Source organism: Prenolepis imparis, unplaced genomic scaffold (genome assembly GCF_030444845.1).
Source record: "Prenolepis imparis isolate NDT839.2.m4 unplaced genomic scaffold, iyPreImpa1.0 SCAF_10, whole genome shotgun sequence".
NCBI classification, from domain to species: domain Eukaryota; kingdom Metazoa; phylum Arthropoda; class Insecta; order Hymenoptera; family Formicidae; genus Prenolepis; species Prenolepis imparis.
Window position 1 is genome coordinate 8,228,637 of NW_028141168.1, and position 16,380 is coordinate 8,245,016.

The 16,380-nt window shown below is 31.6% G+C and overlaps 1 protein-coding gene across 3 annotated transcripts in view; it reads left to right on the forward strand.

Moving 5' to 3' along the window:
- The first annotated feature begins 3,035 nt into the window (after positions 1 to 3,035).
- Positions 3,036 to 16,380, forward strand: part of P130cas (Serine_rich_CAS and FAT-like_CAS_C domain-containing protein p130CAS) — a 61,014-nt gene continuing 47,669 nt past the window's right edge. For 2 of the 3 annotated variants that reach the window (XR_014426269.1, XM_083048406.1), the window contains exon 1: positions 3,037 to 3,517. Coding sequence is in view for 2 of the 3 variants with exons in the window: in XM_083048406.1 (XP_082904532.1) it covers positions 3,425 to 3,517 (93 nt within the window). In the remaining variant the exon portion in view is untranslated. Of the gene's footprint in view, positions 3,518 to 16,380 lie in introns of all 3 variants that reach the window. The other variant, XM_083048408.1, reaches the window with a different exon arrangement.

Below are 16,380 nucleotides of genomic sequence, written 5' to 3' on the forward strand. Positions count from 1 at the left end.
CTATTAGTCGATTTTTATTTAACGTCTTTATCCAAAAAGTGTGCTTGATTTTTCATAATCTTATCAATATGTGCTATTTATATATTATCGTTCAATGTACTATTTATTATATAATGTTCAATGATATGTGTAAAATAATCTTGAATATAATATTATTAATTATGGTTTCAACATAGTAATAATGTTTCATTCTTTCGTTCACATTTAACAAATATATATTTTGTATATTTAATAAGTTATATTGAAAAGTAAATTAAATTTGCATTTTTTTATAATTTACGCGTGACATTATGATATTTTTACTTATTTACTTTAAATTTACATTTCGTGCAACTATTGTTGCATACAAAAAGCGCTTTGCATTAAACATTTCAATTGACAACGTTTAATATTCTTAAGTACGTTCTTCGATAATAGCACAATTAAAATGGCATTAAAAATTCAGCGAAAATTCATACACGTAAAATTTATAGAAATGACGATAGAGTCACAGCGAAATCTCTCTTGTGTTCGATATCCTCATAAATTTTTACCATTCTACTGATATAAATGCCTGACGCGATGACGCGAGACACATTATCGTTATTCCCGCCTCAGTTTCTGACATTTCGAAGCATTCTTGGTGGAGACGACATGGAAAAGAGAATAATATAATCAGCCATGGTCCTTGGAAGGACCGGTTGACGTAACCGGTCCACTATTTTTAACCACGTCCTTTTGTTTCGCTTTTTCATGACGATCCCGTCTTTATTCCCGTTTTCTTCCTACACGTTCAGGTAAATAAAAAAAAACTGTTCTACTTTCTGCACCTTTCTTTTTTTCGCATATTTATCCACAAAGCTGCTTCAGACAGATTAAAAAGACAGATACCGCTAACATACTTTTAGCCTATATTACAAATATAAAATGTAGATTACGTGCAAAAACTTGTGGAAACTTATATATAAATTAAAAGGAAATTAAGGAAAAATATTTATAGGAAAACCTTATCAATAAAAAAATGTATTCAAGATTTAATAGTATAGTTTTCAAAAGCTTGAATCGCTTTCCCTTTAATTGTATTAACTAAATTATAGGGATTGCCTAATAGAAATTTGATAACACATTCTTATTTTATTCGTAAATATTTTGCCACAATTTTGGAAATAAGCTACGCAATGCAAATTGTTAAAAAGATGCAATGCACAATTGTTAGAAAAATGCGAATAAAAAGATAGAGCGATCCAAGAATATTGCATGTATTAAAGATAAGAGTACAGTTACTTAGGTGAACGCGGGAGTTGTTGAAGAGAAAGGAATTTGTCATTTGCAAGGCAGCTTATTTAGATACGACCATTATGTTATCTGCAACCGTTATATGGTGAATACGAATGAGTTTCACAAACAAAAAATTACGAAGAAAACTGTATAAAATTCCAAAATGCTATAGTTTTTTGTCCACTTATTAGATTCGTAAATAACTTTTTACAGGATATATGTATATCTCATGTGCTATAATTTATAATACCTTATTCTTGATTAATATTTTTTGACAGAAATCAGCTGATAACTGTCAAAAATATTATAACATATTATTTAAAACATATTTTAATTTTTATAACATATTATTTTAAAAATTAATTAGCAAATTAACGCTTTAATCAGCTGATTTCTGTCAAAAAATATTAATAAAGAGAAAATTTGTTAATTAAATTTTAAAATAATAATATGTTATAAAAATTAAGATAGTAATGTTTTATTTTATTTTATTTGTTACAGGTAGCATTGCTGTTTGACTGCGAGATTCTTGAGTGTCGAATGGACGTTGATTCGTGCGATTATAGCTTTCGCATCGTTTTTTCTCATTGCAAGTGCAATGTACGCGAAATACGCGTGTGTCTCACGCGTCGTGTCGGGAGTGCCGTGTAAAGTATCGTAATTATTCGTGTTTTCGCGAGTGTCGTGAGTGCTACCATGAACTAAGAGAGGAGGAGGAGGCCCGGGGTGGCATCGGGCGACAACGGGGCAACTGTGAGGTAAAACCTAAAAACATTTTTTTCTAAACTACATTGTGATATTCGACCATACTTTCAAAACACCTGTACACACACATACATCCCCCCCCCCACACACACATGTATATATACATAATTTGAATATTTTGTTTTCAGATCAATGTGCTGCGTGTACTACAATTCCGCTATTGCACGGACCGGTGAGTGAGAAATTGTTTATTTCGATAGAGTTAAGAAAATATTATAACATCCCTTTCTTAAAAATGCATGTTAAGTCCATTCTCGCAATATTGTTGCATCTTTTTCGCGATGCTATTGTCTCGATTCGCATTGTGCGTTATGTTCGTAGCATCGATAGGCTGTCGCGAAAGTTAGTAGTTTGACAGTTTGTTCAAAATAAAATTAAATAAAATAATATGTTTTAAATAATATGTTATTATAATACTTTAAATTCTCTCGATTAATTTTTGATAGTTATCAGCTGATTTCTGTCAAAAAATATTAATCGCGGATAAGGTATTATAATATATTATTTACAACATAGGTATTACTATTTTAATATTTTTTACATATTATTATTTTAAAATTTAATTAGCAAATTAACGGTTTAATCAGCTGATGTCTGTAAAAAATATTAATAAAGCGTTAATTTGCTAATCAAACTTTAAAATAATACGTTAAAAATATTAAATAGTAATAAGCAGTAAATAATATGTTACAATACTTTAAATTCGATTAATATTTTTTGACAGAAATCAGCTGATAACTGTCAAAAATATTAATCGGGTTTAAAGTATTATAACATATTGTTTAAAACATATTATTTTATTTTATTTTATTTTGAACAAAAAAGAGGCAACATTACTTGCAAGAATCGACTTAACAATGCCTTTTTTTAGAAAGGAAATAACAGTCCGATGTTATTGTTATTCGTCAAATTCCGAACATGCCGCGCGCGCATACGTATGGACGTGTGACAGCGTTCGGTCGTTTCCGCCGACACTCGGCGCAGCTCGGCTCGCGCAGCTACACCGCCCGGATCCGTCAGTCGCAGTCGGTCCTCAGTCCTCGCGCACAACTTCACGGTAATGGGACGTCGGTCGCGTCCTGTCGTTGTCGGCGTTCTTTGATGTATTCGGGAAAAAGATTTTCTCGACCGGTGGTCTCTCGCGAGCTTTCCGATCGCTATTGCGGCTTCAAATAGTGCTCTAAACGTGGATTGCGTGAATGCAGTTTCGATAGAATAAGTGACGAAAACCGAGCAGTGAGAACGGACGAAGGAGAGAGAGAGAGAGAGAGAGGGAGAGAGCGAGAGGAGGACGAACGTTGTACGGCTCGTGATCGATCTCACAGTGTGTCTCGTCAAGGTGTTTTTTTCGCGATTTCTCGTCGCTGATCTCTGTTATGTCAATGCTCGCGTGTGTGAATAAATGGCTTTGACTCGTTGTGTGCTCGCAAACGACAGAACTCCCGGAACGATGCTGCCGCAGACACCTGATATCATCCCGACGACGCTCAATCAAGTAAGTGATAGCGGTACAATGTGAACATAGGCGCGCCAGTTCAAATTTGATGAAATTTCTTTTGTGATTTAATAAAGCAAAATACTTGCAGAACATGTACCATTCAATCCTTCGGGAAGAATGCCGGTATAACCTATACTTCGATATTTCACGCTTCAATGTCGGAATTTTTAAACCGCCAAATATGTGCTCTCAATTTGACAGCGTCATATAAATTCGCTCGAAATAAGCTCGAATTAATCATGAATAGTATTTGTATGTAAAAAGATTTACAAAAGCTGAGAAATTTCATAAAATTTTATATCTTATATATCATTCTGTAAATTATAACACAGAATTTTTATTTGAAAATAATCTTTGCAATTGCATTATATTATTGGCGCTGGTTCATTTTCGGCGAGTTTAAATTTCACAGTATTATATAGATATGAATATAAATGCAAATTATATGCCATTTATTTTGAGATTATTCCATCATTATTTTTTCTGCATCGTTTAGGATCTCTCAATTTTATATTGATAGATTTTTTTCTATAATCTATGGTCTTTGTCCTTTGGTTTATGGTTCTGGTCTATGGTTTCTGGTCTCATTTTAAGCTGGATATATTGTCAAATATTGCATTATATGTTACCGTACAATATTTTCCACAAGAAATATTCCTTTGTAAAATGCAACGCAGAATTTTCATTTGAAAATAATCTCTGCAATCGCATACTCGCATTCTATTATTTTTCTATATATTTTGTGGTCTTTTTTAAATTTTCTAATTCTTTTCAATTAATACTTATACCTTAATATTCTCTCTGTAATCGATTCGGTTGCACGCATCCTATCAAATTTCTTCATATATCGAAACTTTATTTTAACTGCAAATTATGAACGTATATTAATGGAGAAAAAAAATTGTCTTGTATAAATTGAGTAATAAAATTTAATTGACTGAACATGATTTTAAAACATGAAATTTTATCTAATAATAAAATCTTTTTGTTTCTATTGATATAAATTATTTTTATAATATATATTTTAAACTCTCAAAATTTTATCATTTAATTTTTATATCACCTTATCAATATTTAGCTGTCTATTTGATAATGTGCAACACAGTATTATTTCTTGAAATTAATACAAAAAATTAAATGGCGAGAAAAATTAATTTTAGAGAGAGAATCAGTTTAGTTTCTTATAGTACAGCTTATTAAAAGTGCAATTATCAATCGATTTTTATGCGCATGATAAATTTTAACATGCCGTAATATATTATATCACATTGTTAGTACACGATTTAATTTCTGACCTAGAGAAACTCGGTCTGGGACAACCGCATCGGCATTTCGAAATCGACACGTGAAAAATGTATGCCGCAATTGTTTCGCGGCAATTACAGCAATGTTAACGTTTTTGATTCACAGATGCGCTCAATAACAAATTTCAATCGCGTGAATTATTATTCAAAACATAATTATCATACAAATCGCTTTTATTATAATACATCTTAGTTAGAGGAAAATTATTCTTAATTATATAACAATATATACAGTGTATATACCTAGCAGCAAGTAAATTTCCACAAAATTCTTTTTTCCGGTCTTCTTTAAAAAATATATGAAAGCGAAATCATCAATTTACCACCTGTTGAAGTCTCGATAAACCTTCTACAAAATTACATCCGTTTCTTATATTTTAACGAAAAAATATAAAAATATACAGCAGCTTTTTAAAACAGTTCGGAAATTTTTTCTTGTGGAATTAATGTACACATTTTCTACTCTAAAAGTATAACTTTTACTTTCATAAATATACATATAATATAATCATTTAAAAATTTAATGCTGTCGTATGATGACAAGGTATATTTTTTTTCCAACTTGATTTTTCAAATGCGATTCTTCGTAAAAAATTCATTCAATCGATTATATCACGCGTAAGAGAGTATAATATAAAAAAAAAATAAACCACTCCCCCAGCAGCTTTATATGATAAAATGTTAATGTTGTCAATGTGTGCAACGGGCAGACCTTCGCAAAACCTTGCGGTTATTATCGATCACGTCGTCTGCCTCTCGTTACATAGCTTCTCATCAACTGACATGTAAACTGTCTGCGTATGTATTGTTTGACAACTCGAGTGGTTATTTTGTGAGTGGCGTTGACTTTTCCGCGTATTATTCGCGATGACGCGAAAGGATAAAAGGCACCATACGTTTCGCTATGTCCTGTTTGTCCACCTCTGATTTCGTCGTAAGTGCCTCTTCTGAGACGCGCGTTGCGCTCAGGTTTATCGTTCGTGGAAAGTGCGTGACGTACTTGGCGAGAGAATTTTTGAGGTGAGCCTTATCGATTGTTTCGAAAGCCGATGTTAAACAAGGCAGGACCTCGTGTAGTCTCCGTACACAATGCTCCTCACGGACGATACGTGACTGCAATCGTGCGAAACGTATGTAATAATTATTTCCATTGAGTCATTGTCTTGTAATTTTTTCATTTATTCAATGTCATTTGAAAGGTTATTCTTTTACTCGTTTATTTTTACATACCGGAAAGGATTTAAACGATAAAATTGCTGTTGTTTTATCGTCACTTTTAAGAGTTATTAAAGTAATTGATGACACGAATGTGCAAGTTTTTACAAAATTTTTTTTTCGCGTCTTTAAAAAATATATGAAAGCGAAATTTTAATTTACAATCCACCTGTTGAAGTCTTGATAAACTTACAAAATTACATCCGTTTCTTATCTCTTCAATATATTTTAAAGAAAAAAATATAAAAATCTAGAGCGATTTTTTTCTATGACCTTTGGTTTCCATCAGTCTGTGGTCTCTGCTCTATGCTTTATGGTCTCTGGTCTATAGTCTCTGGTCTCATATTAAGCTGGATATTGTCAAACATTACATTATGTCACCGTACAATATTTTGCGCAAGAAATTCCTTTGTAAAATGCAACGCAGAATTTCCATTTGAAAATAATCTTTGCAATCGTATTATATTATTGGCGCTAGTTCATATTCGGCGAGCTCAAATTTAGCAATGCTATATGGATAAATGCGAATTATATGTCACTTATTCTGAAATTATTCCATCATTATTTTTTCTGCATCGTTTAGTATTCAAAATTTTTAATAGCTACATCTGTAGCTTCAGTTTATATTAAAGAATTTTATGCAAATTATATTGCTCGCCTGCTTTGCCGTCTTTACCGTTTACGGCCGGAAAGCGACGTGATTCGTGATTCTCTGAAGATTTCAGCCGGAAAAGGGATTAATTCCGACGCTTGCGCTTCTGCCGCATTTAATCTCGCAACAATGCATGATTCGCTGCAAATGTTAGGTAACGCTCGACTTATTCTGTAAAGACCGCGGCATCAATGACATTTGCATGAAATGATATTTGCATAGAGCACGCATGACAGAATCGCGCGTGATGACGAGAATACTGACGTTGAGATACGATCGCGATTCGCGCTGATACTGCGCTAGATGTTAACGTAATCGTTTCTGCAAATATCGTCCTTAATTCTTAACTTATGGGAGCGGCCACGAGGGACCAATCCCGCCTTGTCGACGATCGTTTGTCCAGTAATCTAGTAAAGTGCTATCATGAAATTTGCGAATTTGATTTATCGTATAGATCTCTCAACTTTATGTTGATAGATTTTTTGCTATAATCTATGGTCTCTGCTCTATGGTCTTTGTTATTTGGTTTATGGTCTTTTATTCTATGGTCTCTGGTTGATGGTTCTGGTCTATGGTTTCTGGTCTCATATTAAGCTGGATATTGACAAATAAATATTGCATTATATATAACGTTAGGCGCGCCGGTTTCACTTTACTTGAAGTCGGTGAAGTTTCGAGTTGAAATTTCTCGGTAGCGTTATATTATGTATGTTTATGAACTGTAAATCTTTTTACATACAAATATTAATGATGATTAAATTTATTTCAAGCGAATTTATATGACGCTGTTAAATTAAGAGCACATATTTGGCGGTTTAAAAATTCCGACATTGAAGCGTGCGTGAAATATCGAACTATAGGTTATTTAATACCGGCATTCTTTCCGAACGATTGAATTTGATACATTTTCTGCAAGTACTTTGTTTTATTATTAAAATTACAAAAGCTGAGAAATTTCATAAAATTTAATATCTTATATATCATTCTGTAAATTACAACACAGAATTTTCATTTGAAAATAATCTTTGCAATTGCATTATATTATTGGCGCTGGTTTATTTTCGGCGAGTTTAAATTTCGCAGTGTTATAGATATGAATATAAATGCAAATTATATGCCATTTATTCTGAGATTATTCCATCATTATTTTTTCTGCATCGTTTAGGATCTCTCAATTTTATATTGATAAATTTTTTTCAATAATCTATGGTCTTTGTTCTTTGGTTTATGGTTCTGGTCTATGGTTTCTGATCTCATATTAAGCTGGATATTGTAAAATATTGCATTATATGTTACCGTACAATATTTTCCACAAGAAATATTCCTTTGTAAAATGCAACGCAGAATTTTTATTTGAAAATAATCTCTGCAATCGCATTATATTCGCATTCTATTATTTTTCTATATATTTTGTGGTCTTTTTTAAATTTTCTAATTCTTTTTAATTCTTTTTTAATTAATATCTTATATCTTAATATTTTCTCTGTAATCGATTCGGTTGCACGCACCCTATCAAATTTCATTATACATATATCAAAACTTTATTTTTATAACTGTAAAATAAGTTCTTTATTTTACTTTAAAGAGTCTCATGCTACAAATATGAGTAGGTATTTAAAAAAATAATAAATATAGAACAAATGATATAATAAACAAAGTCTCGCTCCGGTACGTTCACTTTGGCAAGGAAACGCAGTCATAATTAGTTACACAACCATTTCTCATGTTAGTGCACCGGTCGTCGCTGATACTCTAATCGCATCGGATTATTTAGAGTTAATATACGGCTTGAGAGTCTTGCTTCACGGGGATAACTAGCGGTCAATCTAATTAGAGTAAAAAAATCGTTAACTAATCCAGGACACGCTTGAAGCGATTTTTCGCGACGATTCCAGTTAGTTTGTACGACATGATATAATTATCGTGGCGATGATTTAGATAACACGCTTTAATTTATTAATTCGAAAGACTCTCGCGCGTTTAAGTATTCGATAAACTGAACCTTCTCTCGAAAATATGAACGACGTAAGTCGCAAATTTAATTATAACGATCGACATAGTTATACGCTTCGGCACGCAACACAAAATCGTTTCTACACCTTCATTTACATATAATTAGAATTTTCAATCGTTTCAGTCATTTACATGCACTATCGTGTGATATGATCAAAATATAATTTATTAAAAAATTTTCTATAATGTTAATTTTATCCAACCTTGGTGGTTATATATTTGTCTGCTGAAATATAATATATCCACTTTTAGCAGCGCGAGTTTTTTTATGAATAATAATTGAATATTTTATTAAATATTTCTCACATTTCTGTTTAAATATAAAATAATTAAAATAACAATTAATTATTATAATTATATTTTGAAAGCTTTCTTTATTGTTGTAAAAAGAAAATGTATCTTTGCATTATTTTATGGTCCTAGTTTTTGTTATATTTTAAAACTTAAATTATTATACATACATACACGTATACGTATATTTATTACGAACTACATATCTGTACAAAGGTCGTAATCCGTCAGATTATTGATCCACCTACATTCAGGACATACCGATACCGATATTGCCAATACATATGGAGGATAATCTGTAGCGATTCCCACGGTCTTTGGGATATTTCATACACGCGAGCATTCACGCCTCACGACAGGACACGCAATCTTTTCAAGGTATATTGAACTATCGGTGGATGCAGGTTGCATCGGCATCTTTTGTGAGCGTTTTTCGAGATGAAGAAACGAATTCTCTCTCTCTCTCGCCTGAAAATTAATTGCACTATTTTTAGCACTGCATTAATTTACGGTTTCATTTTTGCAGCCTGTCTTTTTAATTGGATTTATAATACGTTTTGATGACGTGATTTTACACTATATTCCGATACAAATGAATGACGCGATTCATTAATGCACGCGAGATAAACGCGGCTTGCAATTAATTATATTCCGTCACGCGAATAATACTTGTAATTTGAAAAATTGATAGGTTTTGCATTGGAAATTTTGATATGTTAATATTTGTACACATTCTAGTCTTAAAGTAAATAATATAGAATAATGTAAAATTATTTGAGATTTAATTTACATCTCATAATAATTTTTAAAAAATTATTTTATATTTTTATTTACTTTATTGACAATTTTATCTATATTTAATTATGAACTGTTTCTAAAAAAAAAAATTCTCTCTCTCTCCTATTGAGAGATGACTATATTTAATTCTTAATAATTATATAATTATGCGATTTTTCGCCTTTCACTTGCATTGCTTTTCAGTTAAAATTAACTGTAAAACACATTGCCGACATATTCGGCAAATTCTTTTTGAAATTCCTTGTAAGAAGATCGTGATGTGCGAGAGATGCGGCAGATTATTCGATTCAGTCTCCCACGAGCTTTTTTCCCCTCTCCATTCAAAGAGACTTCATTGTCGTGTTTGACGTATCCTGCGTTATATAGAGCAGGTGCACGGTTTACCTGCCGCGGGCGGTACTGCTTTTTCATTTTCTCCACTTTGCTGCCTTCACGCTCTCTGCCATCATCATATCTTTGCTCTTTTCTTCCGCAGAATCTTCTTCGCCGCCGCAACTTTATGCGAATTAATACCGCGTACAAATAAAATGTTTACACGCGAATATATTTCGAACTATCGTCATTACAGCATTGCGATACGAACGAAGATCAGTTTAATTTATCGTACAATTTTATAGGACGCATTCAAATGTATATTAAAAATAATTTTTTTATTTAAATTTAATTTTTTATTTTAAAATCTAAATACTTACATTTATTCTTTTAAATCTCTTTATCTTCTCTGCTTGAATATTAAAAATATTTTTTTACATCTTATTTTATATTTTATTTTAAAATAATGAAAATTTTATTATGTTGTTTTTTTTTGTTAATTTTATTATGTTGTTTTTACACCAAGAATAATTTTAGAGAAATGTGGGTTACATAAATTCTTTTTTTTTATAACTCTTTATAAGTAAGGCACACAATGTGAAAAATAATATAATTATTAGAATAATATATTTTATAGAGCCATAGAGCTTTAAAAGGAAGAGACTCTTTAAAGATATTATTTTTTAGAAATAAAACCAAAAGTTTACATAATATACCACTATTAACGCTGAGTTATTGTATAATTGTGGGCGCTATCGGTAAAGCTCACGGGAAGTAATCTGGCTCTTCTTACAACTTCCTGTGACCTTTATAAACGTTTTGTTGTTCGGTTTTTTTCTGAAAGAAAACTGTCTACGGAATCCCCGTATTTATTTGAGCTAGTCTGGACCACCGCAGCGGCGATTGTTCAAAAAGAGAACGTTAAAGGACTTATATCTTCCTTTCTTTCTTTTGCTTTCTCTCTCGTTCTCTTATCCTCTTTATATTTTTCGAAGAATAATAGGAAAAAATAAAATTACGGACGAGAGAGCGGCAGCGTAATTCATTTCGGTTGCGTTTATATAAGAGTTGAATTGTTTTTAACTTGATTCACACGACCACCAAGACACAACTCATTTTTATCCGATTATAGTAACGCGGCGCTTTTTTTTTCTTTTTTTAAAAGCAACCACCAAAGTGTGTGTGAAGGTAGCGTCTGATTTCGTGGAAACTGTTCATTTAACTATGCTTATCCAAGCAATTTGAATATAAGAGAATTTTCTGATTCAAAGATCAATTAATCAAACGAGAGATAATTCTGATGCTATGATGGCTCCCATGACGAGTCATCATCTCACGACTGTAATGTCGTGGCAGCAATAGGTCATGGGTCAAATGACGAAATATTCGTTATATGTGGGTGAAACTAATTTAACCTTCGCGAGCTATCAGGAAGTACTCGTGTTCCGCCGCCCGCATTAAATCTCAAGGATCTTTATATAGAAATTCAATGACAATTGCTTTCTTTCGCAACAATGGTTCGAAATTAAAATGGAACGAAATAATCCATATAAAATTTATTTTTATGAATCGTAATTACACATAATGTTCTCGAATTGAACTTAAAAACTTACAGTTTTTATTCGTTCTCCGATATATTTCACTTTTTATTTATTTTGATAAAAAAACACATATAACGAAGATAATTAGAAAATTAAATACCGCTTGTAAAAATAATTCTTTCTTTGCTTTAAAATTCAGTATCGTGCTAAATTGCTTCAATTTTTAGTAAAACAAAGAAAATTTTATTTTCTGATTATCTTGTGCATAGAAAAGAGAGAGAGAGAGGAGGGAGTAGGAGTAGATAAACAATATTTCCTCGCTAACGTAAGTGAGCGGAAGGAGAGTCGACATGAATTCCATCAACGTTGCTGCAGATTCCGGGCTTCCACCCTCTAGCTAGAATCTAATCTTTCGTAGACAGGGGCGATCACGCTACACGATGGCGAAGGGTGTGTTTGAGACACCCTCCGGTTTAAAATCTCGTAGAGAGGAAAACGGAGAGCCGAGGAACATGCGTCTGGTTTAATTGCTCGTTTATCTCGTCGAGTCGTGACATCTGCTGCAACGCCGCTGCAAATCTCCGATTAACATAATTGTAAGCCGAGTAACAGTGAGCCTTCGGCGAATTATTATAACAGCATATTTTACATTACTTGAAGCATTTGAATGACATACGTAGTTTTGAATTTTAATTACTTAGACTCTGATTGTTGGTAATTAGGTAATTAGCGACAACACAATAAATTGTAATTTATATATGATAACTATTTAGCTTTCTTGGATATCAGTTTACAGATTTTATCGGAAGAATTCGATTAGCTCACATAATATTAATTTATGCAATTAATCCAGTTATTCTAATTTTATACATATTTTTACATACATATATAAGAAGAAATGCGCGAACTAATTACGTATTTCAAAAAAATTAATTAAATTAATTTTGAATAAAAATTGTGTATCGCTACAATGATAACGCAATAATTAACTCAATTTGATTATCAATTTGATAAATCAATAACTACTCAATTTGAATATTTATTAGGTCTATATAAATCAAATCTTTTATTATACATATGCATATATAATATAGCAGACATGTTTTTTTATCAAGTAATTTTATTATGTCATTCTTCATGGTGGTGTGGTGAGACGTTGGTGATGAAATTAAACCACTCTCATCGTCAATATTTTTAATATTTTTGAAGTCTTTTATGTTATCGTTGCAACTACATTTTGTGCATGAAATTTTAACAAAATGTCTCAAGTGAAATGTTTGTGCCAGGTACGTTGGCACACTCTTTTCCTTCTTCCTTCTTCTTTCTCTTTTTACTTTTCTTCTTTCCGCACTTCTATTTCGCTTCCCTATAGTTATACTTTGAAGTCGCCGTCTCGTAGAAAAACCAGTTTATCGTCACACGCCCGCGTTCATGAAGTCGAGATCATAGACAAATCCGTCGTGTATCTCTTCTTGTAGACTATTTTTTTACGTGCTAATTACGTTTGTGAAATTTTGCATGTCCTCTACACAAAAATTCCTGTACACGAGATTATAACGTTTCTGTGTATGCGTCTGACTTAACAGATTTTATTTATAAAAATTTTTATCAATATAAAATATATTTATTTATATAATTAAAATTTAATTAGAAATCAAAGAGTGCTAAGGAATTTTAATACATATAATACTAAATAATTGAATCAAATTTTGCAACATTTTATTATATAGCATTTGTGTAAGTTTGGGCAAGCATCGATTTAACATCACTATATGTATATTTAATACAAAATGTCAGACCATATATTCCGCCATGATTGTATGCATAGTATCGATCCATACTTGGATAACTATCGCGCTTGTAAGATTATCTAATCTTATCATCGTCAATGGTGTCCCAAGATCGATCGTGTCGCATAAAGTTTGATAAATTCAGCGAATAACTTCTTTACTTGTTACTATATATTTAATTCTTAAAAAAACCATTGAGAGAGGAGTTAAGCGCACCTTTATTCTAGAAATAAAAATAAAACCACATAATATATATTATTTTATACAAGGTAGCAATCAAACTGCTATCGTGCTATCGTGTGAAGCAAGTCTGAAAACATCTGAATTGTAAATCATGCTACTTTTCTATATTCGTTTATTACATAAATACAATCTTTTTTTTTAATCCGATAAACTGTTGAAAAAAAGATATTTTATATCTTGAAAAAATTTTTAAACTAGGATATATTAAACTATATATTACGAGAAAATAATAAGCATGAAAACAATTAGACATTTTTTTTTCTAATTGAACATTTTCATATGTAATTGTGTGTTTGAAATTATCTGAATTAAAAATTTCGACGTTCCCAATTAAGTTATTTCTAATAGAATTATTTCTAATGGAATAATAAAGTAAGATGTCGAGACAAGATGTTATCTTATCGGAGAATCGTTTAATGGCAAAAATTTAAGAACGCCGAAAGCGTTACGGACAGTCCTTGAAATGTCCTGAGAGAAGAGAAGTAGTTGACATAAGAGCCGTGAGAAAGTTTTCCACGATGTAATTTCGGCCGAGTGCCTTCGCGGATTGCCTCGAAAAGAGGCAACGAATGTTGTCATCCTGGCCGATTGCCTGACCCGTTTGGATAGCATATCGAATGGTCGATGAAAGGATGAGAAATTGAAATCTCTTTCCCTCTTCTTCGTAAAATTGCACGACGCGAAAAGAGCTCAGGCAATTTGCCATGAGGACAACTTGTCGTTCTCATTAGCATACGCGATGTGCACCAGTTTTATATTACATATTCTTTCATGTCTTATATTTCTGGCATCACCTAACGAGAACAGCTTCATTATCTTCTACAATAACAGTTAATCAATATTTTTATTCGACCCACATCATATATCATTGTCGTTTTAATTTATTGGCATATACGATGCTCTTTTAAATGGAACCAATCACTGAAAAGCAATCAACAGCTGATCTCATTATCAGTATCATATAAATATAGCATTGCAGTATAAATAATTAAATTGAAATAATTAATAAAAAAGATAATGTTGCTTTCCTTAATTTATTAGCATAAATTATTATCTCATTTATTTATTAGAACCAAATTGATCGAAGAATTTATCTCAAGCTTTTTCTCATATGAAAATAAATATGAAAATAAATATAAATGAAATACAATATAAATTGAAATACAAACTAAATATAAGATAAATTGAAATGTTAAATTTTATTATTGTCGGCTTTCTCAAATGCCGATTGGTGGTCCCCTGTGCGAGTGAAAAACCGTGATACGTCGTCTGTCGAGCGACGAAACGAGCGAGAATAATTTCTCGCGGAAACTAGCCACGAGGGGGAGTAGATTAACCCCGGATACTACGTGTGTATACGCGCCCCAATGGTTACTGTTGACTCAGGCTGTTCGCCCGGGCGAAATGGTCGGTCGTAATTCGGCGCAAGAGGGTCGATTCACGTCATACGGCGCAACGAGATACGGCCATAGGGAATGTCGTCGGTATTTTCTCTAAGGTCTTTCTCGGATTTAGCAGTTATCGCGTGGAACAGACTCGATGAACTACGGCGACACTGATTATTTAAAAACGCAACAGCTATGGTCGGTAATGTTTTATTGATATACACATTGAAATATATCGTGTCCCTTTCTACATATATTAAGATAATTCAAAATTTAATTTAAATAATTTAATTCTAAGTTTTGAGGCTGAACTTATATATTATAAATAATGGCTCTTATTGAAGAAATTTGGCATTGCCACCAAATATTTTTTTGGGACACTTAACAATTATTTTATCTATAATATATGATTGTACACTGTAAAAAAATTTAGTAAATTTACACAAATAATAGGTGTAAAAATTACATGATTAGTCTTGTAAATATAAGAAATCATGTAATTATACAGAAATTATGTAATTCCACAAAATTATGTAGATTTGTCTTTTATTATGTAAATATATCTTCTTTTATATGGAAACTTACGAAATAATATGATATTTTAAAGATTTTATGTAATTATCTAAATTTTTGTAATATTACTCAATACAACAGTAATATTCTATATATCGTGTTTAATAATATGTATAATAATAATATGTTTAATAATATATTGTGTTTAATAATATGTTTAATAATACAATTATAAAAAATATTTTTACATTATCGTTTTATAATTTTACATACATATTGTAAATTTATTTTTGCAATCAGCTTAATTACAAATGAAGAAATTAATTTTACTTGTATATACTGCAAATTTACAAACGCGTGGAAATTTACAACTATTATAGTGGGTCTTAAAATTATCCACTATAATAGTTGTAATTTTACACAAAATTTTTTTACAGTGTATGCTCTGTAGAGTCTATTTAATATTATATTATTATTGAGTTTACTATTTATTTAATTTAGCACCTAGTGCGATCGAGAGATTTTGCTTAATTTTATTAGGACGTTTGATATCATCGCATGTTTCAATTGTTCCATTAGATTTGAATAGTATCGATTGTATCGGTGTGACAACGCAATTTAGAATGTGGGCCTACGCGTTATTGTCGGCACTTTTATCATCTGACTTCATGGTGCTATCTCGATAAATTATCGCCGGCTGTTCCGACATTAAAGAATTATATACGTGCTTACGCCCCTTCGTGAAGGTGCGGTGCGTAGGATCATTCGAGATATCTCTTTTCGGGTTGAATAATGCACGCGAT